Consider the following 1,579-nt stretch of genomic DNA (forward strand, 5'->3'; position numbering starts at 1 on the left):
AGAGGGGTCTGGCTGACACAGGTCTCTGGAGGTCGCAGAGGCCGGGTTCCTTGGTCCAGGGCCCCATCCTGCACCAGCCAGTGCACCCGACACCAGGCATGGACATATGTGCCCCTCACATAGGCTGGCATGGAAGTGCATTCTGGGAATATGGTGGCACCAGATTTCATACCAGGTCCTGAGACTTACCACTTCAGCCATTGTCACCCAACTCCCTCACCCCCATGACAGCAAGAACACTTTAAAGTTCTCATGAAAAATGTGGGAGAACCACAGGGCAGCGCGGAATACATGCCCACACCTGCAGTGGAGGCCACCCGGCACCCCTCCCCGGAGCGCATCTGCGGGCACCACCAGCCAGGAGCTCCCCGTCCCCGTCCCTGTCCCTGTCCCTGTCGGCAGTGGCTCTGGGCTCGCAGTCCCGGCCACGTCGCGACCCGGTCAGACAGGCCTGGCCCCTGAGGTCCCCAGGACCTGACTCCAGCGAAGCTCACACCGTGGTCAGACATGTCCTCAGTCCCTAACGAGCAGCTGGAAGGCGGGAGTCACAGGAAATGATCTTGCCAAGACACTGGGAAGTCCCGATGACTTTCGAAGGGTAGTGGCTCTGGGCTCGCAGTCCCGGCCACGTCGCGACCCGGTCAGACAGGCCTGGCCCCTGAGGTCCCCAGGACCTGACTCCAGCGAAGCTCACACCGTGGTCAGACATGTCCTCAGTCCCTAACGAGCAGCTGGAAGGCGGGAGTCACAGGAAATGATCTTGCCAAGACACTGGGAAGTCCCGATGACTTTCGAAGGAAAGGACTGACCAGGCGCCGCTGGGAGCAGGAGCGTGGAGGACACGAGGAAGGAGGTGACCGGATCTGAGGGGTCAGGTCCACATCTGCCCAGAATCCCTGAGATGGGCCTGCGGTGGCTCCGGCTCCGGCTCCGGGAGGGGCCCCGCCCTGCACCTCCGTGCTCCCTCCGGCTCCATCCTCCCTCCGGCTCCATCCCTACATCCGGCAGAGCTTCAGCGGGAAGTTCTCGGTGATGAGGTGGTCGCCCTGAAGCAGCACCACGACGTTAACCTCAAATTCTGAGAAGACAAAGGACAGGCCCGAGAGGCCCGGGATTCAGTGCGGCCGACAGCCTCCCTCTTTCAACCAACAGCACTCACTCACTCTGGTGATAAAAACACCCTTAAGTTACGTTATTTGGAATTGGTTTAAGTAAAATCATGGTCTAGTTTAAAACCAAAGATCCTCTCTGGACTAAACATAACACACCTCACAAGATTTAGGGGGGATGTGACGTTAATAGGACGCAACGGCCTTCGGGACTGGGTCCCCTTTGCTCAGAGAATCGGCACAGCAGCAGAAGCTCCCAGGCCTCAACCTCCTCACTGGGGGCCTCGGCCGTGGGCAGAAGCTTGTCCACAAACACAGGTTTCAAGTGACTAATGGCCACGGAACTGTCCCGGATTGGTCCCCGCCCTGACCTCATGCACAGCACCGGCTTGTCCACTGCTGTGCTAGTTCCCGTCAGTTTATCATCCCACGCCCTAGCCTCACCGTCCCCCGCCCCTGGCCACACCGTC

The 1,579-nt window shown here is 59.9% G+C and overlaps 1 protein-coding gene across 1 annotated transcript in view; it reads right to left on the reverse strand.

Annotated features, from left to right (window-relative positions):
* Window positions 1-604: 604 nt before the first annotated feature.
* DSCR3 (Down syndrome critical region 3) overlaps window positions 605-1,579 on the reverse strand; it is a 24,632-nt gene continuing 23,657 nt past the window's right edge. Inside the window, exon 8 of the mRNA XM_005861286.2 lies at window positions 605-1,078. Within this exon, the coding sequence (XP_005861348.1) occupies window positions 996-1,078 (83 nt within the window). The 3' untranslated portion in view covers window positions 605-995. The remainder of the gene's footprint in view (window positions 1,079-1,579) is intronic.

The sequence above is a fragment of the Myotis brandtii genome, unplaced genomic scaffold (assembly GCF_000412655.1).
Source record: "Myotis brandtii unplaced genomic scaffold, ASM41265v1 scaffold147, whole genome shotgun sequence".
Lineage (NCBI taxonomy): Eukaryota > Metazoa > Chordata > Mammalia > Chiroptera > Vespertilionidae > Myotis > Myotis brandtii.